The sequence below is a fragment of the Neomonachus schauinslandi genome, chromosome 7, assembly GCF_002201575.2.
Source record: "Neomonachus schauinslandi chromosome 7, ASM220157v2, whole genome shotgun sequence".
Classification (NCBI taxonomy): Eukaryota; Metazoa; Chordata; class Mammalia; order Carnivora; family Phocidae; genus Neomonachus; species Neomonachus schauinslandi.
The window spans coordinates 38522582-38545992 of record NC_058409.1 but is presented as its reverse complement, the minus strand read 5'-3'; the positions used below and the strand labels follow the sequence as shown (position 1 = coordinate 38545992).

At 37.1% G+C, this 23411-nt stretch overlaps 1 protein-coding gene across 2 annotated transcripts in view; it reads left to right on the top strand.

Moving 5' to 3' along the window:
• Positions 1-2335: 2335 nt before the first annotated feature.
• SLC38A9 (solute carrier family 38 member 9) overlaps positions 2336-23411 on the top strand; it is a 79754-nt gene continuing 58678 nt past the window's right edge. For both annotated transcript variants that reach the window (XM_044916731.1, XM_021701817.1), the window contains exon 1: positions 2336-2445. In XM_044916731.1, coding sequence (XP_044772666.1) covers positions 2339-2445 — 107 coding nt within the window. In that variant the 5' untranslated portion in view covers positions 2336-2338. The remainder of the gene's footprint in view (positions 2446-23411) is intronic.

The window sequence follows — 23411 nt, the reverse complement described above, 5'->3', positions numbered from 1 at the left end:
ATCCCAGGACCCTGAAATCATGACCTGGGCCGAAATCAAGAGTTGGCCATTTAACCAACTGAGCTACCCAGGCACACCATTAAATCAAAAATTCTTTTTTTTTTTTTAAAGATTTATTTATTTATTTGACAGTGAGAGAGAGACCACGAGCAGTGGGGAGGGGCAGAGGGAGAGGGACAAGCAGACTCCCCACTGAAGCAGGGAGCCCAAGATGGGGCTCAATCCCAGGACCCCGGGATTATGACCTTAGCCAAAGGCAGACGCTTAACTGACTGAGCCACAGCCTCCCCTAAATCAAAAATTCTTAATGGCAAGTTGACAATAGAAGGAAAAAATCCTCTTTTTTTTTTTTTTAAAGATTTTATTTATTAGAGTGAGAGCGCACAAGCAGGGGGCAAGGGCAGAGGGAGAGGGAGAGGCAGGCTTCCCGCAGAGCAGGGAGCCTGATGTGGGGCTCTATCCCAGGACCCCGGGATCATGACCTGAGCCAAAGGCATACATTTAACCAACTCAGCCACCCAGGTGCCTCTGAAACCCTCTTGAACTTAGCTTCTATGATAAGCAGTACATTGTACTTAAAATTTTCTTTTTTTTCTTTGTTTTCTTTTTTGTTTTTTGTTTTATTTTTATTTTATTTTATTTTTTAAATTTATTTTATTTTATTTATTTATTGAGAGAGAGAATGATAGAGTGAGCACATGAGAGGGGGAGGGCCAGAGGGAGAAGCAGACTCCCCGCTGAGCAGGGAGCCCGATGCGGGACTCGATCCTGGGACTCCAGGATCATGACCTGAGCCGAAGGCAGTCGCTCAACCAACTGAGCCACCCAGGCGCCCAGTATAGTTAACATACAGTGTTGTATTAGTTTCAATGTACAGTATAGTGATTCAGCAGTTCCATATATTACTCAGTGCTCGTTAAGATAAACACACTTCTTAATCCCCGTCACCTATTTCACCCATCCCTCCCACAAACCTCCCCTCTAGTAACCATCTGTTTGTTTTCTATAGTTAAGAATCTGTTTTTTGGTTTGTTTCTTTTTTTCATTTGTTGGCTGTTTTGTTTCTTAAATTGCACATGTGAGTGATACCATATATATTTGTCTTTCTCTGACTGGCTTATTTTGCTTAGCATTACCCTCTCTAGATCCAACTATGTTGCTGCAGATGGCAAGATTTTTTTTTTTTTGGCCGAGTAATATTCCATTCTATATATATCCTCTTTGTTTTTTATTTTAAGATGGGAAGCATAATTGTTTTCTAATCTTATTTTGATAATCCCTATAGTTGAAGTCTTTATGAATCTATTTCTACTGGTGTTTCTTCTGGTTCTCACTAAAAACACTTTATTTCTTTGCATGCTAGATTATTTTTGTCTGTGTACTGTTCAGTGTCCTTGAAAGAGTGTTAGCAGGTCTGCTTTGAGGCATAGGATCAAGGTGTGTCCTCACAGAAAAGATTTATATTTGTTTCTACCTAGACACCTACCTAGTAGAAGTCCTACCAAGCAAGTTAACCTTAAACTATATTCACGGCTTTAAGTGTTCTCTGACCTCCCGCGGATCCACATGAAGCGTAGTTTGTGGTATTGAACACTTCCTCCTCCACAGATGCATGCATGTGTACACGTGTACACACACACACACTGCCTATGGGCATTGTCAGGAAATCTTGTTTGTAGTTCCCTCATGAGGGAATGCGGCACTTCTACTGCTTGTTAATTCCCAATCTAATGGTAAAGATCTTTGTACTCCCAGCTATGTTATTGGAGAAGGGAAAGGGGATGATTTCTTATTACATCATTCCTTACTTTGGGTGAATCCCAGGTTTTATCTTCTATTTTCCTAGTACTTCACAAGGCCTTGAAAACCTCAGTCCCATTTTCTCCTGGTACAGCAAATACTCTCTGGGCAGAAGCAATTTCTTGAGCTATTTACCTCACTAGGTTCCTTACCTGCACCTACCAATCGCCTGATTATCATCATTTTTGATGTGTTTCAAAAGACATTTTCTGATTTTATCCAATTTTTTTCTACAGGAAAATAGGTCCAAATAGCCTAATCTGTTTTATTACTAGAAACAGATTGCCCTACTTATTTTTTAGTAAGCTGAAAAATAAACAGTAATTCCAATTCAGCTTAGCTAATTTCTGATAAAAGATTTAGGCATATACCTCATTAAGATATCATCAGCAAATTCCTATATTTTTCTAATATCTTATGCATGCAATGTATTACTTGTTAGTAAAATAATTTTTAATTAAGTTTTATATTTTTTATACTTTCTGATTTATATAGGACTGACTTCATCAGTGTTTAGAGGCTAAGAAAAGTGGCAGATATGGATAGTGATTCTAGGCATCTTCTCATCCCTGAGGTAGATCATGAAATAATAAATCCTGGACCTATGAATATCCAGTTTGATTCATCAGATCTAAGATCCAAAAGGTAAGTGATTAAAATAAAACATTTATTTCATAACTAGGGTTTTTTGATTATTAGACTAGGACTAACTATGTAACCAAATATATGTAGTTTTGAACATAAAATATCCAGTTACTTAACAGCATCTGTATGTTTGTATGTAGAAGGGAAAAAATATGAATACTCTTTCGTTCTTTATATTTGACTTTTTTGACTAAGGTCACCATTTGTGTTGTGAAAGGGGTTGGGTTAAATTTTCAAAGTAAGATGCATTTATGTAATTCATTTAACAAATATATATTGATTATCTGCTTTGTGCAAGGTAATATGCTAAGTACTGGGGAATAAAACAGTAAAATTAATACATAATCCTTACCTTCACTGAGCTTAAATTCCAGCAAATAGTTTAAAATTCATTTCATTGCATACCTGGAAAACCCCAAAGAATCCACTGAAAAATAATAGAGAATTCAGTAAAGTGGCTATTTACAAAATAAACAAAAATAATAGTATTCCAGTAAGAAAGTGTAATGGAACAAAAGAAAAAATAAGAGTAGCCTTAACAGTGTGCAAAATCTACATGAGAGAAACTTCAGAATAAGATTTAGAGTATTTTTTCATATCTGAGATGCTGATTGTGAGTTGAACTGTTCTTCTTTTTGTAGTATAACACACAAAGATAAACTGCTACCAGTATACCTGATGCAATAATCTCTTAGGACGTAGAGATTTTTTTTTTTAATTTACTGAAAGAACTCTTGAGCTTATTTGGTATTTTATCATGTATTTCTTATGCAGTTATAAAAATGAAAACAAAATATTTCAGTTAAGATATTACTAATACTTTACATTTAGAATATGATTCTTTGCAATCAGTTTTCTGACTTGGTGTCATCAAAATTGTTTTTTTTTCCCCTTCCCACACCCAATGGTCCTTTGTATCATTAAGAATGTTAATAATGTAGTATTTGTTAAAAGAATTTTCTTTCAAATCACTGACACTTTCTTTAGTTTGGATGCTTGCACTTTCCTGATTTTATCAGAAGGTGTCATAGAAGGTTTTCTGACAATAATATGGCTCATATTTCTTCTCCAATGGTTCTTAAATGGTTTGATGACTGAAATGACCAGGAATTACAATTACCTGTCATACCACCAGGAATAATTACTTTTATGACAGCTGCCTGGCGGACAGTGATTAAAAGATATCCTGGATTATGCGGATGTGTCCATGTTTTAGAAGTGTATATATTAGAATTGGTAAAATATGACATTTAATGAAAAGGCATATTTTGCAGTCAGTGGAAGGACTCTAAAATACAGTCTTATGCTCTTTAAATTTTAGTCCATAAATTTAATGTCTCCCCCCACCCCCAGAAATGTCAGCAGCCAGTTCCAAAGTTTATATGGCCCAGCAGTTTCACTTCTTTTTTTTTTTTTAAAGATTTTATTTATTTATTTGAGAGAGAGAGAATGAGAGACAGAGAGCATGAGAGGGAGGAGGGTCAGAGGGAGAAGCAGACTCCCCGCTGAGCAGGGAGCCCGATGCGGGACTCGATCCCGGGACTCCAGGATCATGACCTGAGCCGAAGGCAGTCGCTTAACCAACTGAGCCACCCAGGCGCCCCACCAGCAGTTTCACTTCTAAGCATTAACTCACAATGTCAAATACTATATGTACAAGGTTGTTTAATGCAGTATTTTTTTTATAATAGTAAAAGATTTAAAACAACCAGAATGTCTTTTCTTACAGGACTGGGTAAATAAATTTTGGCCCATTGATACAATGGAATATTTTTCACCCATTAAAAAGAAGGAAGTGGCTTTATTACATATCAAAATGAAACAAGTCTTCAACTTGTTAAATCAAAAAAAGTGCAGAACAGTGTATATAGTGTACCATCATTTGGGTAAAAATAAATAAACTGTGTATAATACAATATGTATAAATGATTCTGGAAGAATAAGTAGTAAATTTAAGAGTGGTTGCCTCCTTAGGGAGAAATAGTGCTTGAGGTGGGAAGTGTGGCAGATGCTGTTCCTTGCCCACAGAATCTTAATTTTGTCAACAGTGGGAATAGGTTCCAATCTAGGAGATAAAGGAAGATTGATTTAAGGTAGTCTTCATAATCCTATTTCCGTTTTCCAGATACTTAATTTTTTAGTCTTTCTTGAAGCTAGAGATGGCAGTGTGAAATTTATCATATAAGAAATGTATCATTGTCGGGGCGCCTGGGTGGCTCAGTCGGTTAAGCGACTGCCTTCGGCTCAGGTCATGATCCTGGAGTCCCGGGATCGAGTCCCACATTGGGCTCCAGTCCCACATCGGGCTCCCTGCTCAGCGGGGAGTCTGCTTCTCCCTCTGACCCTCCTCCCTCTCGTGCTCTCTGTCTCTCATTCTCTCTCGCAAATAAATAAATAAAATCTTAAAAAAAAAAAAAAGAAATGTATCATTGTCATTTACATAGTGACCATCACAAAAGATAGTGAAATGAATCTTAAAATTTTCACTGTGTATTCCAACATCAAGTGAATACAAGAACTTATGAATGCTGATTGAATGCTCAGGATTTTCTTGAAACCTCTGAATTCTATGATAAATAATTGACCACTGTGACAATAGAATATAGGTCATTAAAGTGCATTCCATTGCAATAAGTTGGCAGGAGTTCAGGCAGTGCTCTGAGAATCTGTTTAACCATGTAGATTAAATGGAAATATATTTTCTATAATGAAATTTGTCAAAATGAGAAGGGATCAACTATTGACAATCATGGAATAACTACCTAGGTGAGCATGTTTTAAGGAAGGCAAATATTTATAGGCACTTTGCAGTATTGAATGCTAATTTGCTTGTGAATTAATTCTGCTTAAGAAAACAGGAACTATTATTTGATGAGGAAAAAAAGTAGGAGTACCTAAAAACATTGTTAATTCTATTAAAAGATGGATTACTTCACTTTGTATGCATAAAAAAAACCTCAGACACACTGAGGAAAGTTATCTTCATTAGAAGAACCAGCTTAGACAACTCTTTCTAAGACATAGATCATTTTGGAGTCACCAAATAACTTTGGTATTGTCCCATTACAATTTTACCTGTGTAATATTGTAATTTAGATATATTTTAAAATCTGTTCTTAAAATTAGGCTTAATTTAGCCTCATCTTCATAGGTTTGTGAAATGATGAGTTTCATCATTATTCTAATATGCATTATGATAAATATCAAGTAGTTAAGATAGCATTAGTCCTTGTGCTACCTAAAAATCATCTTACATGTAACCACACTTTGGGAAACGGTGTTTGGCCATCAGAGTATAGAAAACAACATTTGATACTAATTTTAGCTTGCTTTTCCTCAGTTTAGCTTGTGATTAATTTTATCTCTTCCACTAGGTGGCAATCAAAATCATGTATCAGTTCAAATGTAACAATTTTAAGAACTCCTTTGAACTGACAGTGTGATGGATCTGCTTATCACATTGGTGGAACTGGGGTCTAATTAGATTCATGGAGGATGAAGCTTGTCACTGTAGAATAGGAATACATGTCATAACCATCTGGATCATTTGAGGAACTTCTGCCAACTCTACATGTACACTTTTCTCTCTACACACCTCTCTTCCCCCTCAGTTTTTCATCTGGCTTGGGGTGGAGTTAAGAATGTGGGTGGAGGGACAGGAAGGTTTAGAAATCTCCTATGTTGTATGTGATATATTCCATTGGCAATCACTAGTCTGAGAGATTGTTTTCCTGCTTTTCCCAGACTTTCTGGTAACCAAAGATAGAGCTGGTATTCAGGGTTGCTTCATACTGTGCTGCTGCTCTGGGATTATGCCCCTTGGGAGTTGAACATTCCAGCTGGCCTGAAACCAGACTGTGAAGTGGTTAATTTCTTCTTGAGCTCCCCTTTTTCAGTTTTCTTCTACCAACATTTCCTTTTCCATTTTTCCTAGGGCCTAGGGTTTTCATGCTCCTTTTGTATCCACAGTGTTCCCCAGGGCAATAATTTACCCAGCAGTTTTCTCTTAGGCAATGCTTGGTAAATCATACTTTTCCTCACCCCTTTTTCACTAGTACTTATCTGTCCTATTCTTGTAGGGATCTGTTGTCTGTTTGGTGTTTTAATGGGAAACAGTCTGAGGTGTCAGAGACCTAGTCTATTACCTTTTCCATGGCTATTTGTATTTTAATGTGGAGAATCCTAGAAATATAAAAGCCTAACCTAAAAGTTAGATTTTTTTTTTTTTTTTTTTTTGAAATTGACAACATTGCAAGAAGTCTGGTAAGCCAGTGGGACAGAGGTAGATATTGAAAATAAGCAGCATTCCTGGTGCCTTCAAACACACTATGCTATGGCCCCTGGTTTCTTAGAATGTCTACTAGTCTGCACATATGTAAGTTGGCCTCTTTCTGTTTCATCTGGCAATAATACTATCCCTGATTAGCAGCCTGAATTGACTCTTTTGGGTACTTGTGGTTCTGGGAGAGAGAAGGAATAACAAAGCAAAGTGAAGAGTGTATTAATTTATAAGGGTAGATCTGGGCCCAATAATAATGATTGGAAGTGGTTACTAAGGCTTGGTAGTTCCATAGTTAGGGATTATGGAGATGTATAGCAAGAGATATAAGAGTAGTTTTCCCGGGACTGTTGGTTTCCAGAGCTGCATAAATTACATTTTGAGGAATGTGCCATCCATGTTAAGTAGATGGGACTAGGGTCTTGACTGTATATCAGTGATATGGAACGGATGGCCCACTTGCTGATTGCAGCACTCCTTCTATATCCTCCCTCTCTTCCTTGTTTTTCCTCCTATTCTCTTCCATCTCCTGTCCACTTTTCTCACCCTTCTTCTCCCCGTGTTTTACTCCCCATATTACTTTCCACAATGGAACCCTTTTTTGCTAAATGCTTACATACATGTTTATGAGTCTATGTGCATTTGGAAATGCATCAAAATATGAAATGATTTTATTCTAATGGATGATTTTCATTTTCCTCTATAACTTATATGTTATCCAGAAAATATAGCATTCAGGGGCGCCTGGGTAGCTCAGTCAGTTAAGTGTCTGCCTTCAGCTCAGGTCATGATCCCGGGGTCCTGGAATTGAGCCCCGCATCGGGCTCCCTGCTCAGTGAGGATTCTACTTCTCCCTCTGCCCCTCCCCCTGCTCGTGCGCACATGTTCTCTCTCTCTCAAATAAATAAATACAATCTTAAAAAAGAAAAGAAAATATAGCATTCCTATAATTTAGGATAAAAATAGTATATGCAAAATGAAAACGCATTTTCTTAAAAGCATTGTTTAAATCACCTGTGCTTCTGTGGACTGTTACAAATCATGTTTTTTCTCTACTTGGTGGAGCTTTTTTAGTAGGAGGGTATAAGGAAGTTTCTGACAACAGAAGCATAAGGAAATAAATTCCATCACATAGAGGCAAGCGTTGTTGAAATATTTTGGTATATTTCATCTTGTCCTTTTCTATGATTTTTTTAAAGATTTTTTTTTTTAAAGATTTTATTTATTTATTTGAGAGAGACAATGAGATAGAGAGAGCATGAGAGGGGATAGGGTCAGAGGGAGAAGCAGACTCCCTGCCAAGCAGGGAGCCCGATGTGGGACTCGATCCCAGGACTCCAGGATCATGACCTGAGCTGAAGGCAGTCGCTTAACCATCTGAGCCACCCAGGCGCCCCTCTATGATTTTTTTAAAGAGGTCACATAGTCTATACAATTTAATGTACTGCTTATTCAGTTTAAATTCATTACTTCTGCCTTTTATTCCCTAGCTGTCTCCTTGCCTGCCTCCTTCTCTATCTCCATCCCTCTCCATTTGCCTCCTCCTGTCCTTCTTATATGTTTTCCTTTTGTCAGTAAACATTCACTAAGCTCCTGTAGTGTGCGAGAAAGTGCTCAAACACAGCCCCTACCTCCAGGGAAGGAGATAGGTACACACTGAAAAAAAGGGAGCACTATGATGAGCAGTTATAAATATTTTGATTTTATTTTTTTTTAACTCAGTACTCATTTTTCATTAGGAAAAATACTGGTTTATCCCATCCTGAGCCAGCATTACCGAGAACCCTGTGGAATTATATCCCTATGAGTAACTATGCTCTAGGGTCTGGCTGAGGCCAGCCAGGAATACAATGAGGCCATTTGTAGTACTGATGGCTAGGTGTTTCAGGGGCTTTCTGTAAGGCACTGCTCTGGGTAAGAACATTTGTTGTGGCATTTGTTTTGACTGAGGTTGAAGTTCTTTCATTTGATTTTTGTTTTGTTTGTAATATGTTGGTGGTAGATTTTCTAAAGGATTAAGCTGGATGAAGTTTACTAACATCTGGTTACAAACATTTCTAAAGGAAAAACCTATTCAGATACTCCCTGACATAGATGTGACAAGGGCATGAGGCCTCCTCCCTCCTTATCCCCTTTGCCCACCAGGAAGGGGAATAGAAGTCCTTATCTCCACCTCTGAGTCCCTAAGGAGACTTTCAGTGGTCTATGGCAGGAGTTAGGAAACTTTTTTTTTACAAAGGGCTAGATAATACTGTAGGCTTTTTGGTCCTATGAATTAAATTTTGCCATTGTGGGGTGATAGTAGCCATAGAATACAAGATTACGTGGACATGGCTGTGATCCAATAAAACATGCCGTAGACTGGATTTGTCGTATCCTGCCATAATCTACCAACCTGTGATCTTTAAGAATGGGTTTTAGGGACTTGGGTGTAAGCAACCATAGGGACGTACTTTCTACTGCTGTGACTCCTAGGGATACCTCTTACCTTGTTTCTGGAAAAGTTAGAAAGTAAGGGCTACTCACTTTAATTTCACTCTGCCCCCACAACTGCTTCTAATAAAACTGTTCTCATAATAAGTGTTCTGATCAAAATGGCCCTTTGGACAATAAAACAATCTTTAGCCTTTCCCCGAACTTCATGCCCCTGATGCAAGCCTAAAGTCCTTTGGTAAGGCTATCCAAGGATTTTAACTGCCATAAACTCTAGGGATAGAGACTGAAGCCAGAATGATATATAAGGGGAATGTACCAGGTTTCAAGGAGAAGTAAAAAGTTTTGCAGTAAAAATTGTGCTTAAAAATCACTGAAATGTCCCCCCAAAAACTGTATTGTCAGCATTTTCTCATATGAAGAATTCTTTTTTTTCCCCAAGATTTATTTATTCATTTTTAGAGAGAGAGAGAGAGAGAAAGAGTGAGGGGGAGGGGCAGAAGGGGAAGGAAAGGGACAAGCAGACTCTGTGCTGAGCGACCATGAGATCATGACCTGAGCCAAAATCAAGAGTGGGACACTTAACCGACTGAGACACCTGAGCACCCCAAGGGTTCTTTCTAAACATTATGTTAAAAAATATGAATTTAAATGTATCATAATTTAGTAATGTTTAAATATTATGCTGTTTATAATTTTTTAAAATAATGCTGATTAGCAGCTTTCTACATACCATATTTTGATTTCCTTCTAGTAGAGTCTCAGAAGTGTAATTATTAGATTAAAGGATATAAATACAATTAAGGCTTTTGATACATATTATAGCCAAATTGTTTTCTACAAAGATTGTTCCACATTATATTCCTACCAGCAATGTATGAAAGTTCCTATTTCACAATCCCCTTTCTAGCACTGTTTATTTTCTTTTTTCCTAAAATATCTCTTATATTTTGTTTATAAAACTTTCCTATATGTAAAAGTTGGTTAATAGAAGCCAGTTAGCAGGGCAGATTTCACAGTGGACTCTTGCCTTTATGGTCTATTCTGTTACTGTGGCTGAGTCGGCTGAGTAACATGCCACACAGCTAACAATGGGTTCTGATCAGCCTACTACAATATTTGCCATCTGTGTTGAAAATATATCCTTTATCACCTGAATGACCATTTGGGTAGACCATCTGTTGCTAGTGTATTTCCAATGGCAAAGCAGAAGTTCTCTTAGCCATCTGCCTTTCTTGAGCCATGATGAAGATATCTAAGGCTTGATGTGTAGTAGCCCTTTCTTAAGTTATGGGTGAAGAGCAAGAAAGAGGCTTATTTTCTTTGATGATCTGTTTAAAGAATAGATGAATTCTCCTTTTAGTGTTTTCAATTTCTAGGCAATTGAATTAGCATAGCAAAGCAATGTTAATACTCATTTGAAGAATCACATGTATATATTAAAAATAAGATTTTATCTTAGTATTTATATTTACTTAATTCTTCACCTCTTTGTATTACCTTTCCAGTTTTTAAGGAAAGGAAATTTTAGTTAAAAATGCTGACCTGGCATTTTTCTTCTTCCCCATTTTTTTTTTTAATGGAGGATATTTAGGTTACAAGACCGGAAATTTTATTTCTTTTCCAGAAATTCTTTTGGTAGATTTGTGTAAGAAGGAGAGTAGTAATGGGCATGACATTGCAGGCTGAAGCCTACCCTTTATTTATAATTAAGACAAATCTTTATTTCAAAATATTAAGTTAATGTTATTCTTAATTTATTGCACTTAAGTTAATTGAGACAATTTGTGATTTATTTTTGCATTCTCATAGAGCAGTTAAAAGGAAGAGTTGCTGGAGAACTATGCTGTCTTGGGAATTTTTCCCACATTCCTAATCTTCCTTTGTTGAGGTCACTCACCATGTCCTGTTTGTGGATCTGCTTTTTCTAGGTGGAAGATAGGATGCAGTGATGGTGGTGGTACTATTTTATATCAACCTAGAGAAAAATGGAAGAATATATGTTGGTATTTGCTTACAAGTGCTTCTACTTTGATTCTTGGTGTTTATTTAATTCTTTTAGCCTCAATCCAGTGCTGATACCAAAAATAAGACAAAAATCCTCACATTTCTGTTAGTGATCATTTTGTGGCCATAAAAGAAGAGACTGTTTATTTTCAGGACAGTTGGATTAAACCAGTTTATGGATTTTTTTTTTTAAGATTTTATTTATTTATTTGACAGAGACACAGCAAGAGAGGGAACACAAACAGGGGGAGTGGGAGAGGGAGAAGGAGAAGCAGGCTTCCTGCCAAGCAGGGAGCCCAATGCGGGGCTCGATCCCAGGACCCTGGGATCATGACCTGAGCTGAAGGTAGACACTTAACGACTGAGCCACTTAAGCTCCCCATAAACCAGTTTATGGATTTTTTTAAAAGGTTTTATTTATTTATTTGAGAGAGAGTGTGTGAGCAACTGTGCCAGGTGGGGAGGGGCTAAGGGAGAGGAAGAGAAAGAATCTCAAGCAGACTCTGCACCCAGCATGGAGCCCAACTCTGAGATCATGACCCAAAATGAGACCAAGAGTCAGACTAAGCCACCCAGGCACCCCCAGTTTACGTATTTTTGTAAACCAAAATTTGGAAGCTTGCATTGCATTGAAAGAATTTTGAAATTCATTCTTAGTAGAATCTATATTTAATTGAGATATACAGGCCTGAGAATTAATATTCAGGTGAAGTTCTATGTCTACATGGTGTTGATGAAATTGTTTACTTGCAGCTAAGTAAAGCTTGGAGTTCTAAAATAAGGAATCCGTAATTTTCAACCTGGGGTTTATTAACATTTATTTTTTTCATCAGACCACGCTTATCATTTAAAAAAATAAAAATAACAATCTAAAAATAATGGGACTGAATATGTATGTGTGTGTGCATACATGTGGGTATTCATTTGCAAATTATGTATATGTACTACTGAACTTACATATCATGTACCTTATAAAGCATAAAAATTATAAGATACAGTGATCTTGATAAAATTAGCTTTAAATTTTATTTATGAACAGTATATTAATACTTTTATCATGTATATTATCAATAACAATTGAATATGCTCTATTATCTTTTTTTTTTTAAGATTTTATTTATTTATTTATTTGACAGAGACACAGTGAGAGAGGGAACATAAGCAGGGGGAGTGGGAGAGGGAGAAGCAGGCTTCCTGCTGAGCAGGGAGCCCAATGCGGGGCTGGATCCCAGGACCCTGGGACCATGACCTGAGCTGAAGGCGGACACTCAATGACTGAGCCACCCGGGCACCCCTATGCTCTATTATCTTAAAATATTTTGTAACACTTTGCTACACAGTAATTCAAACTGATCTGAAGTTCATTTGCATATCATCCAACAATTATGTGGAAGTTTTTGTTGAAATTTGCCTGGTAGATTTTCATTCTCCCTGATGTCACTCAGTTCTTACATCGAGTGATGGCAGTACTATTTTGTATATTCTAGTATTCTATGCTAATTTTAAAGTCCAAAATGGTATTTTTTAATACTATTAATTTGAAAACAACCAGTAGTTTTGTTCACCTTTTTTGGTTCTCTCTCCAAATTATCCCCCAATCTCTCCTTTCCTTCATTTCTCGCATCGTCCTAGCTCTACTTTCCACTTACTTGCAGTGTTTACTTCCCAACATACACACACACACGCCTGGAGAAGGGGGAGAAAAGGCACTGAATTAGAGTCTTCAGAAGGTGGCTAATCTCTCTGCTGGGGGAAGGAGAGAACTTAATAGAACCATCTTTACCAGGTTAACTGTGGGAGAAATCAAAACTGCTACAACCCATTAGCTTCTGTCCAAAGTGGAGGAGCTGCCCATCTGGTCTGAACCCTCCACTGATGGGGCACTAAATATGTGAGGAAGGTCCTGAAGTTTATTAAAAGGTTTATAAACTTTTACATTTTTTTAAAGATTTATTTATTTATTTGATAGAGAACATACATGTGAGTGGTGGGAGGGCAGAGGGAGAGAATCTCAAGCAGACTCCCCGCTGAGTGCAGAGCTGACATGGCACTCAACCCTGTGACCCATGAGATCATGACCTGACCTGAAACCAAGAGTCGGTCACTCCTTCAACTGAGCCACCCAGATGCTTCAAACTTTTGCAGTTTTTTATAAAGTTTATAAAAAATGTTATATAGGGGCACCTGGGTGGCTCAGTTAGTTAAGCACCTTGCCTTCGGCTCAGGTCATGATCCCAACTCCTGGGATCGAGCCCCACATCAGGCTCCCTCCTCAGCGGGGAGCCTGCTCCTCCCTCTCCTTCTGCCCCTCCTCCTGCTCCTTCTCTCTCTCTCTCTCTCTCTCGCTCACTCTCTCAGATAAATAAATAGATCTTTTTTTAAAATGTTATATAAACTAATGTTTCATTTGATGATTTATAATGTTTGCAAATTTCCATTTTTGAAATATTTTGAATGTTTAATTTCACTGATTTGTAAACATTTTATACTCTAAACACTTTATTTATTTATTTATTTTTTTAAGATTTTATTTATTTATTTGAGAGAGAGAATGAGAGAGAGAGAGCACACGAGGGGGGGGGGGGTCGGAGGGAGAAGCAGGCTCCCCGCCGAGCAGGGAGCCCGATGCGGGACTCGATCCCGGGACTCCAGGATCATGACCTGAGCTGAAGGCAGTCGCTTAACCAACTGAGCCACCCAGGAGCCCTACTCTAAACACTTTATAGTGAAAATACTGATTGGTGCTTGTATTACACGGAATAAATACCAAGATTTATTCCATACTTTATTACATGGAATAAATACCATTTGCTTCATTATTACAATTATTATTTTGACTTTTTTTATGTTTAATAACAGATTCAAAAGCCATTTACGTACTTCGGAAGTTTTTAAATGTTAGAAAAAGTTTCATCCATGTATGTAAGATTGCAGATAGGAGTTTTTATTGGTGACAGACATCATTTTCAGCAATAAAATTATGTACAATGGAAACATTTCTAAACATCCATTATCAGAGTATTCTCTGCTCATGTGAATTTTTAAAAAGCAGCTACTTTCTTGGGGCGCCTGGGTGACTCAGTCAGTTAAGCGTCGGACTCTTGATTTCAACTTGAGTCTCTATCTCAGATAGTGAGTTCAAGCCCCGCCCAGCGTGGAGCCTACTTAAATATGTGTAGGCTTTTAGGTTTTTAATGCATGCTGTGTACCCATGTAGCATACTTTTGATAGCAACTTGCCATCACAGGAGGGGTTAACAAATTTGGAACAGTTGTCTTTTTATAAAAAAGTAGGTAACTTGTATTTAAGTTTGACACATCTTTATTAAGGTAGTTTGCCAAAAGATAACCAGTAAATTTCTGTATAATACAAAAGATTTTTTTGGTCCCTTTTCATCTCATTACTAAATTTTGGAAGAATGTGTTAATTCAAGTTGTATTTTGAAGTCTTATCACATGATATATGTACAGAAGACTGTGTAGCATGTATGTACATTTTAATTTTATTTTTTAAAAGATTTTATTTGAGAGAGAGAGAGAAAGAGCACAAGCAGGGGTAGGGGCAGAGGGAGAGGGAGAAGTAGACTCACCGCTGAGCAGAGAGCCTGATGCGGAACTTGATCCCAGGACCCTGGGATCATGACCTGAGCTGAAGGCAGACGCTTAGCCAACTGAGCCACCCAGGCACCCCATATGTACAATTTTAGAAATAATTATAAAGCCAACACCTATGCAGCCAACACCAAGGTATAGAAACAGCAGCACCCCAAATTTCCTTGTGTGTCCTTCACCAAACACATCCTCCTTCCTCCCTACAGTTAACCACTCTCCTGATGTTTGTCTGACCATTTCCCTATTTTTATTTATTGTTTCTGTATCCCTAAATACTGAATTCAGTTTTACCTTTTTGTGTACTTCATGTGAATGAGATCATTCTATGTGTATTATTTTAGAATTTTTGTTCAGTGTAATTTCCATCCAAGTTGTATGTAACGATATTTCTTTCCCATGCTTTCTGGTATTTTATAACTATCTGAAGTTTATGTACACATTCTACTCTAGTTGGACATTTGGGTTGTCTCCAGTGTAGAGATCTTACAATTAATGTTCTTATAAACGTTATTACATGTGTGTCTTAGCATACATGTGCAAGAACTTTTCTAGGATATATGTATGTGTATATTCAACTTAACTAGATAATGCCAAACTCTTTTCTACAGGAGTTAAACCAGTTTACATTCCCACTATAGTGTGTAAGAGTTTCCATTACTCTACCTCCTGCTAGTGCTTGGTATTGTCAGATTTTAAAATTTTAGCAATTCTGGTGAACATGGAATGGAATCTCATGTTTCTTGCAAGAAAATGAGGTTGGCAAAATGTTATTAATGGTTACTCATTGTGGGATTATGGGTGATTATTGTATTTGTTATGCTTTTTTTTATGCTTTCTGAAGTATTTATCCTTAACTCGTTAGCTACCACTCCATTTCTTTCACTCCTTTTTACAAAAAACTCTTTGCAAGGATTATTTATACTTAATATACCCAAGTTTTCTCTTGAACCTAATTCAGACAGGCTTTTGCCCTTACTACTCCGCTGAAACTGCTCACATCACAGTCACCAGTGGTCATTTCATTGATCATTTCTCATCTCATTTGACATAGCGGTAGCAGTTGACACGGTGTTAATCATTCTGTCCTCCTGAAAACTGTTTAATTGGTTTGAGGATAACACACTAAATTAACACACTAAATTGATTTTTGTATAGGTTGCTTCTTCTTATTTTGTACAGTATTTAACACTTCGATTACTCCCTCCATCATTTTTCCCCCAAGTTTTATTTTAAACATTTTTATTTAAACATTTTTTATTTTAAACATTTAAACCTACAGAAAAGTTGAAAGAATTATCCCCATGATTTTTCATTAACTTTTTTCCTAATTTTAAAAGTAATACAAGTTTTGGGGCACCTGGGTGACTCAGTTGTTAATTGTTAAACGTCTGCCTACAGCTCAGGTCACAATTCCAGGCTTCTGGGATCGAGCCCCACATCGGGCTCCCAGCTCAGCAGGGAGCCTGCTTCTCCCTCTCCCACTCCCCCTGCTTGTGTTCCCTCTCTCACTGTCTCTGTCAAATACATAAATAAAATCTTTAAAAAAATAATAATAAATAAAAGTAATACAAGTTTTGATGATTGTACTATGGTTATGTAAGATACCGTCATTGGGGAACCTGAATGGAGTGTTTATGGGAACTTTGTACTATTTTTCTAACTTCTTTGTGACTCTAAATTATTTCAAAATATTGGGGCACCTTGCTGGCTCAGTTGGTAGGGCATGCGACTCTTGATCTTTGGATCGTGAGTTCGAGCCCCATGTTGGGGTTTACTTTAAAAAAATTATTGGGCGCCTGGGTGGCTCAGTCGTTAAGTGTCTGCCTTCGGCTCAGGTCGTGATCCCGGGGTCATGGGATCGAGTCCCACATCGGGCTCCTTGCTCCGCGGGAAGCCTGCTTCTCCCTCCCACTCCCCCTGCTTGTGTTCCCTCTCTCGCTGTGTCTCTCTCTGTCAAATAAATAAAATCTTTAAAAAAATTATTTCAAAATAGACTTTTTCTTAAAGTAATACACCATATCTTACCATATTCTAATGAGCTTTTATGATATGCCAAGTACTATCCTAGCCCCTGAGAATATAAGAGTGACCAAATTGACAAAAATCCCTGCTCTTATGGAACTTATATTTACTGGAAGCAACCAATAATAAATAAGTATATATTGTGTTAGATAGTATAAATGCTAAGGAGATATTGTAAAGCAGAGAAGATATATAAAATGACAAGGGTAGAGAAGATGGGTTGAAATTTTAGCTATGCTGTCAAGGGTAGCTAAATACCTCATTCCTCAAGTGAGGCAAGAATTGCAAAAAGTAAAGAAGCAAGCCATGCAGATATTTAGGGGAAATGCCTTCAGAAACTTTGTGTTTTACCTGAAATTAGTAACAAAGGTCCTGGAGTAGGTGCATGCTTGTACTGTTTCAGGAATTGTGAGGAGGCTAGTGTGATTAGTATTTTAAGCAGTGAAGTCCAAGAGATGGGTTGGGGGAGAGGGGGTGGCAAGAGCGGCCTGATACATGAATCAGGAGTTCAGGCTAGAGATAATAGTTTGAGTGCCATTAGCATATACATGATATTTATATTTACGTGACTAGATGAGTCCACCAAGAGATTGAGTCTAGATAGAGAAAAGAAAATGTCACTGGATTAAACTCTGGATTACTCTGATTATTTGAGAGTTGGGGTTGGAGAAGGAATCAGCAGAGGATACCAAGACTGGGGCATTCTTCCCTATAGGATCATATCCTTTGTTGGCATGTGAAGTCCTCCATGTCCTTGCCCAGGTTTAACCTCATGTCTTACCCCTTTTCTTCCTACTACTTAGAGTTTTCAAAAATACATCATGCTCTCTCTCCTGGTTATTTCTACATGCTTTTATATATTTTTTGGAAACACTATTTCTTTACTTTTTCCCATATCTGATGAACTCTGTATGTTTTAGGATTCACCTCAGCTGTAACTTCCTCAGTGATCTGTCAGACGTTGTTTAGGTTCTCCTTCTGTCTGATCGCATAGTACACTGTACATACCTAGTACCACACAACTCTGTCCACTCTTTCTTTCTCCCACTGTTGCTCAAAAGTACTCACTCTGTATTTTTCCCTCTGGATTGGAATTGCTTACCTACCTATCTCCTCCAGCAGATTATGATCCTTCAGGTTTTATGTCTTATTCATTGTTAAATATTTAGAACTATGCTTCATACGTGCTTGGCACTTAAATACTATTTAATAAATTTAAGAACCAGTACAAATTAATTAACCATAATAGAAATAATTCTTGGGCTCAACCTTTGATAATAATGAGTGAAATTGGAGTGTAGAGCAGGGTTTTTGTGGAAAAAGATGTTGTATAAGCATCAGAGGAAGTGATAAACACATTAGCAAGCTATAGATCACCAGTATTTTTATTATAGCAGCAAGGAATTTCTAGGTACAATGACTTGATTAACTCCTTTTCTGGCTTTATTAAAAAGCTGCATGTCAGACATAGCGTTTTACCAAGCAGGAAGAGACATTTTCAGTGGGTTCATTATTTTGGATGTTTATTTTGCTTGAGATTTTTGAATACTTGATTCCCTTTTCATTTTTTAACAACCTACCCCAGCCTAGCAGGTGTTGGAGTGCTTCAGCTTTCATAGAGATGTGAATAAAAGAACAGCTTTAAGTCATAGGTCTTCATTATTGAGTATGAACCTTAAGAGTCATGGGATTATTGCTAAACTTCAGAGAAGCATAACTGGTCAGTAGAAGGGTGGAGACAAATTTAAAAGCCAAAAATGTTTAAGGAATTTAAGGAGTGGAACCTAGAAAAGGTGTGAGGTAGAAATAACGTTCCTCTGTTTATAAGGGTATTAAATGAAAATATGGGATTTTGAATCACATTTTTAAATATTTAAAAAATTTTGCTAAATGTTAAAAGCATTTTCTTCTGTAGCATGACCATACATATTTATAAGGTAAAACAAATATAATTTCTACATGAAATATCATAATTTATTTTTACTTTGGCATAGTTGAGCTACATTTCATTTGGGAAGTAACACTGATAGGGAGCAATCATGTGAAACCATGTTCAAAAGAAAAAGCCCAAGTTTCAGAAGTATTTTACTCTTAATACTAGTTTCTGTATACTATTAATTTTAAAAGTGTTTTCAGAACCAACTGAAGTTCAATTTAGAAAGGTAATTTATATTTTTTGCTCTGTCAGATGGAGCCTTAAGCGTGTATGTTTCTAATAATTTAGTTAAAATATGCTGAGTTGGATATTTTTTAAGAGAATCTGTTTTGAAAAGATTCCAAAATATTTGTTTGAACAGGCACTCAGCATCTTGATGAAAACTGTTGGAAAAGAAAAACTTTCAGAGTCATTCTGCTCTCATAGTACCCAAGCCAACTAAACTGGTACAGTTAACACTTCTGTTAGAGGCCAGGAGCCAAAAAATGTAGCACTTCCTGGACTGCTTTTCAGCAAGCCTTCAAGCCAACTTAGTGGTTGATATTAATACTGTTGGATTTTCAGAGTAAAAGCTACAAGTAGAACATCTACATCTCTCTATTAATATCATACTTGTTAGTCTCTTTTAGTAATCCTTGATTAATTACAATCTCTGTTTTATGTTGGCATTAAAGCTGTAATTCTTTCTTGAATTTTGTGCGGTATTATTCTTGTAAAAAAAGAAATGAATGCTTTGTAGATTGTGAAACCAGGTATGATTAAACTGTCTCCTGGACATAAATATTTTTACACTTCTTTTTAGTACTGCTGTCACAGTAGATATACAATTTATATAGAACACTATAATAATGTTTTGGGAAGGTTGGTAGTTATCTAAGGCTACCAAATTTATAAGTAGGGATAGTTTATTCAGCCTCTGACGCTCTTGTTTTCTTTATATCACCTTCAGATTTATTGACATCCCTTACTTCACTTAGTAATGATATGCTTAGTAGAGATAGACTGTCATGTTGATCTGTATAGCCATATATTTGCTCTAGTAAGTGCTCAACTTTAAGATACATGTTGGATTGAACTGGAGAGTACCCATCCTATTTAGGTGCTGTGGTGGAGAATAAATAGCAAAAGAAAGATTCAGAGATTCTGTATACTAACTAGAGAGACAGGATTAAATTTAACATCTGTACTATCATTTCTCTAATATCTAGTAGTTGGAAAAATAGCAGAAACTAAAATTTCAGTCACTTGGTTTTTCAAGTACTTCCACAAAATTAGATTGTCTCCAGAAATGACTAACAAATTTAATTTAAATTCAATTTAATTAACATATAGTATATTATTAGTTTCAGAGGTAGAATTTAGTGATTCATTAGTTATACATAACACCCAGGGCTCATTCCATCAAGTGCCTTCCTTAATGCCCATCACCCACTTAACCCATCCCCCTACCCCCCCCCCCTTCCAGCAACCCTCAGTTTGTTTCCCATAATTAAGAGTCTCTCTGGTTTGTCTCCATCTCTGTTTTTGTCTTATTTTTCCTTCCCTTCCCCTCTGCTCATCTGTTTTGTTTAAATTCCACATATGAGTGAAATCATATATTTGTCTTTCTCTGACTTACTTCGCTTAATATAATACCCTCTAGTTCCATCCACTTCGTTGAAAATGGCAAGATTTCATTCTTTTGATGACTGAGTAATATTGCATTGTAGATATATACCACATCTTCTTTATTCGTTTATCTTTCAGTGGACATGTATATTCCTTCCCCATGTTCATCTGTTTTGTTTTTTAAATTCCACATATAAGTAAACTTATATGGTATTTGTCTTTCTCTGACTAACTTAATTTGCTTAGTGTAATACACTCTAGCTCCATCCACATCATTGCAAATGGCAAGCTGTCATTCTTTTTGATGGCTAATATTCCAGTAATATGTATACATACATATATATATGTATGTATGTATACACCACATCTTCTTTTTCCACTCATCAGTTAATGGACCTTTAGGCTCTTTCCATAGTTTCGCTATTGTGGACATTGCTACTATAAACATTGGGGTACATGTGCCCCTTCAAATCACTGTGTTTGTATCCTTTGGATAAGTACCTAATGGTGCAATTACTGGGTCATAGGGTAGTTCTATTTTTAACTTTTTGAGGACCCTCCATGCTATCTTCCAGAGGGGCTGCACCACTTTGCATTCCCACCAACAGTGTAAGAGGGTTCCTCTTTCTCGGAATCCTTACCAACATCTGTTGTTTCCTGAGTTGTTAATTTTAGCCATTCTGACTGGTATGCAGTGTTATCTCATTATGGTTTTGATTTGTATTTCCCTGAGGCCGGGTGATGTTGAGCATTTTTTCGTGTGTCTGTTGGCCATTTGTATGTCTTCTTTTGGAGAAACATCTGTTCATGTCTTTTGCCCATTTCTTGATTAAATTTTTTGGTTTTTGGGTGTTAATTTTTTTGTGTGTTTTTTTTTTTTAATTTCATTATGTTGTGTTAGTCACCATACAATACATCATTAGTTTTTGATGTGGTGATCCACGATCCATTGTTGTCGTATAACACCCAGTGCTCCATGCAGTACGTGCCCTCCTTAATACCTGTCACCGGGCTAACCAATCCCCCCTCCCCCCTCCCCTCTAAAACCCTGTTTCTCTTTCAGAGTCCATAGTCTCTCATGGTTCATCTCTCCCTCCAATTCCCCCCCCTCATTTTTCCCTTCCTTCTCCTAATGTCCTCCATGTTATTCCTTATGTTCCACAAATAAGTGAAACAATATGATAATTGACTTTCTCTGCTTGACTTATTTCACTTAGCATAATCTTCTCCAGTCCCATCCATGTTGATGTAAAAGTTGGGTATTCATCCTTTCTGATGGCTGAGTAATATTCCATTGTATATATGGACCACATCTTCTTTATCCATTCATCTGTTGAAGGGCATCTCGGCTCTTTCCACAGTTTGGCTATTGCAGACATTGCTGCTATGAACATTGGGGTGCATATGGCCCTTCTTTTCACTACATCTGTGTCTTTGGGGTAAATACCCAGTAGTGCAATTGCTGGGTCATAGGGTATGTCTTCTTTGGAGAAGTGTCTGGTTCATGTCTTCTGCCCACTTTTTGACTTGATGATTTGTTTTCTGGGTGTTGAGTTTGAGAAGTTCTTTATAGATCTTCGATACCAGCCCTTTATCTGTAGTGTCATTTGCAAATATCTTTTCCCATTATGTAGGTTGACTCTTTGTTTTGTTGACTGTTTCCTTTGCTGTGCAGAAGCTTTTTATCTTGATGAAGTCCCAAAAGTTCATTTTTGCTTTTGTTTCACTAGCTTTTGGAGATGTATCTTGAAAGAAGTTGCTGTGGGTGATGTCAAAGAGGTTACTGCCTATATTCTCCTCTAGGATTTTGATGGATTCCTGTCTCACATTGAGGTCTTTCATCCACTTTGAGTTTATCATTGTGAATGGTGTTAGAGAATGGTCAAGTTTCATTCTTCTGCATGTGGCTGTCCCAATTTTCCCAGCACCATTTATTGAAGAGATTTTTTTCCATTGCATGTTTTTTCCTGCTTTGTCAAAGATTATTTAACCATAGAGTTGAGGGTCCATATCGGGGTTCTCTATATCTGTTTTTGTGCCAGTACCATGCTGTCTTGGTGATCACAGCTTTATAATATAGCTTGGATTCGGGCAACGTGATGCCCCCAGGTTTGTTTTTCTTTTTCAACATCTCCTTGGTGATTCGGGGTCTTTTCTGATTCCATAGAAATTTTAGGATTGTTTGTTCCAGCACTTTGAAAAATGTCATTGGAATTTTGATCGGGATGGCATTGAAGGTATAGATTGCTCTGGGTAGCATAGACATTTTAACAATGTTTATTCTTCCGATCCATGAGCATGGAATATTTTTCCATCTTTTTGTGTCTTTTTCAATTTCTTTCATGAGCGTTCTGTAGTTCCTAGAGTATAGATCCTTTACCTCTTTGGTTAGGTTTATTCCGAGGTATCTTATGGTTTATGGTGCTATTGTAAATGGAATCGTTTCTCTAATTTCTCTTTCTACAGTTGTGTTGTTAGTGTATAAGAAAGCAATTGATTTCTGTGCATTGATTTTGTATGCTGCCACATTACTGAATTGCTGTGAGTTCTAGTAATTTGGGGATGGAGTCTTTGGGTTTTCCACATAAAGTATCATGTCGTCTGCAAAAAGAGAGAGTTTGACTTCTTCTTTGCCAATTTGAATACCTTTTATTTTTTCTGTTGTCTGATTGCTGTTGCTAGGACTTCTAGTACTATGTTGAACAATAGTGGTGAGAGTGGGCATCCTTGACGTGTTCCTGATCTTAAGGGAAAGGCTCTCAGCTTTTCCCCATTGAGGATGATATTCACTGTGGGTTTTTCATAGATGGATTTTATGAGCTTGAGGAATGTTCCCTCTATCCCTATACTCTGAAGAGTTTTAATCAGGAAAGGATGTGGTATTTTGTCAGATGTTTTTTCTGCATCAACTGAGAGGGCCAAATGGTTCTTCTCTCTCCTCTTATTAATGTGTTCTATCACATTGATTGATTTGCGAATGTTGAACCACCCTTGCATCCCAGGGATAAATCCCACTTGGTCGTGGTGGATGATCCTTTTAATGTATTGTTGGATCCTATTAGCTAGGATT